Source organism: Rhea americana, unplaced genomic scaffold (assembly GCF_003343005.1).
Source record: "Rhea americana isolate MKP2758 unplaced genomic scaffold, rheAme1 scaffold_4, whole genome shotgun sequence".
Classification (NCBI taxonomy): Eukaryota; Metazoa; Chordata; class Aves; order Rheiformes; family Rheidae; genus Rhea; species Rhea americana.
In genome coordinates, this window is record NW_028186534.1 from 6,401,561 (window position 1) to 6,403,055 (window position 1,495).

Genomic DNA, 1,495 nt, shown 5'->3' on the forward strand with positions numbered 1-1,495 from the left:
GCCGGGAAAGCCGCCTGTAACGCCCTGAAACCCCGACCTGGGCAGGTAACGGAAGGGTTAAGCGGCCCAGAGGTTAGTAAGCGAGACTCCTCTGTGCTGGCTTGGAAGGGGAGAGTCCCTCTGGCTGAAGTTTAAAGGAGGTTTCTCCAGACAGATTTGTATCGCCTTTGCAGAGTGCTTCAAACCAAACCTAAACCCAGCTCCGTCCCTTCCCCAAGGGACCTTCTCGCCACGAACCCTCCCTGCCTACCAAGCGGAGCTGCCTGCGAGCGAGCGTAAAAACCAGCAGAATAAACCACCTGGGCAGAAGAGCCAGCAGCGCAGATCCCCCCCGGGAAAGGGAACAGGCACAGGAGGGCACACGCACAACACCCAAACACAGAGCATAGAAGGAGTAAGACCCTACCTTGATCCATAGACCTCATGATGTGGTGGTAGTGTACCAGCCTGCAGGCAGTTTCTCTCTGCATCAGGAATTAGAAAAAAAATCAATAGCAGGAGAAAGAAAAAAAAAATCTTCTTTAAACCATGTTCAACCAGTGCTGCCCGGACAGAGGGAACCCCTCTTGCTTGCCTCCTCCGTAAGCGCTTGGAGGTGCAAAGAGGGATCCGAACTGGGCTGAGCTTGTTCCTGAAGTGAAGTCAGTTCTCTGCTCTGAGATGAGGGTTACTAGAGAGGGAAAGGCCACTTCCTTCCCTGCTCCGAGTGTTTATAGTCTTTGAATGCTGTAAAATAACGGGATTCCCTCACTGTTTCCTCCTGTTTATCCCAGTGCCATGGAAACCCCTGGATCGCCTCCATCTCCCAAACTGAGGGCTTTCCTGCAAACTTCACACTCAGGAATCCATGACGTCTCCCAGCTCCGGGCCAAGGCAGCTCTGCGGCTTTCTCAGTCTGCAGCACAAGCACTTAATTGTTGAGCAGAAAGTTAGAGAGCGAGAAAGAAAGAAATATGGATGATGTTAAAAATCCCAGTGTGTGCTTTTTAAACAAAACTTGCAGGCACTGCAAAACCTTTCAAAGCAACGGGGCTTCTGTGCAGAAGTTTTCCTTCTTCCCAGCACAGACAAGCTCAGACAGCTGCTGATTTACCTTTGAATAAATCATTCAAAAATACTCAAGTCCCAAGCTTATATTTATGTCTTTATATTTGCCAGCACACTATTAATATCAATCGTGTTATTGGCCCAGGCTTTGGCTTCTAATTACCACTGGTTCAATTCTTTACCTAGACGACAAAAAAAAAATGGTTAATTTGTTTAGTGGCGTTTCACAGCACTCTGTTGCTATTTTTAGACCCATTTAGAAAGCGAGAGGAGCAACCCCCTGGCTTTCCACTGATACACGTGGAGCTTAGCAAGAATGAAATAGCCAAGGAAGCCTCCGAAACCAAGACAACCCATGTGTGTTTACAAGTACTATGTATAAACAGGAAAATAAAGCAAAAGAAAACAGGAAAATAAAGTCAAAGATATCGTGAAGTGTGTGCTGTCT

At 47.6% G+C, this 1,495-nt stretch overlaps 1 protein-coding gene across 3 annotated transcripts in view; it reads right to left on the bottom strand.

Moving 5' to 3' along the window:
* NFATC2 (nuclear factor of activated T cells 2) overlaps positions 1-853 on the bottom strand; it is a 101,585-nt gene extending 100,732 nt beyond the window's left edge. For all 3 annotated transcript variants that reach the window (XM_085314069.1, XM_085314068.1, XM_085314067.1), the window contains exon 1: positions 407-853. Coding sequence is in view for 2 of the 3 variants with exons in the window: in XM_085314068.1 (XP_085170194.1) it covers positions 407-470 (64 nt within the window). In the remaining variant the exon portion in view is untranslated. The remainder of the gene's footprint in view (positions 1-406) is intronic.
* Positions 854-1,495: the final 642 nt, after the last annotated feature.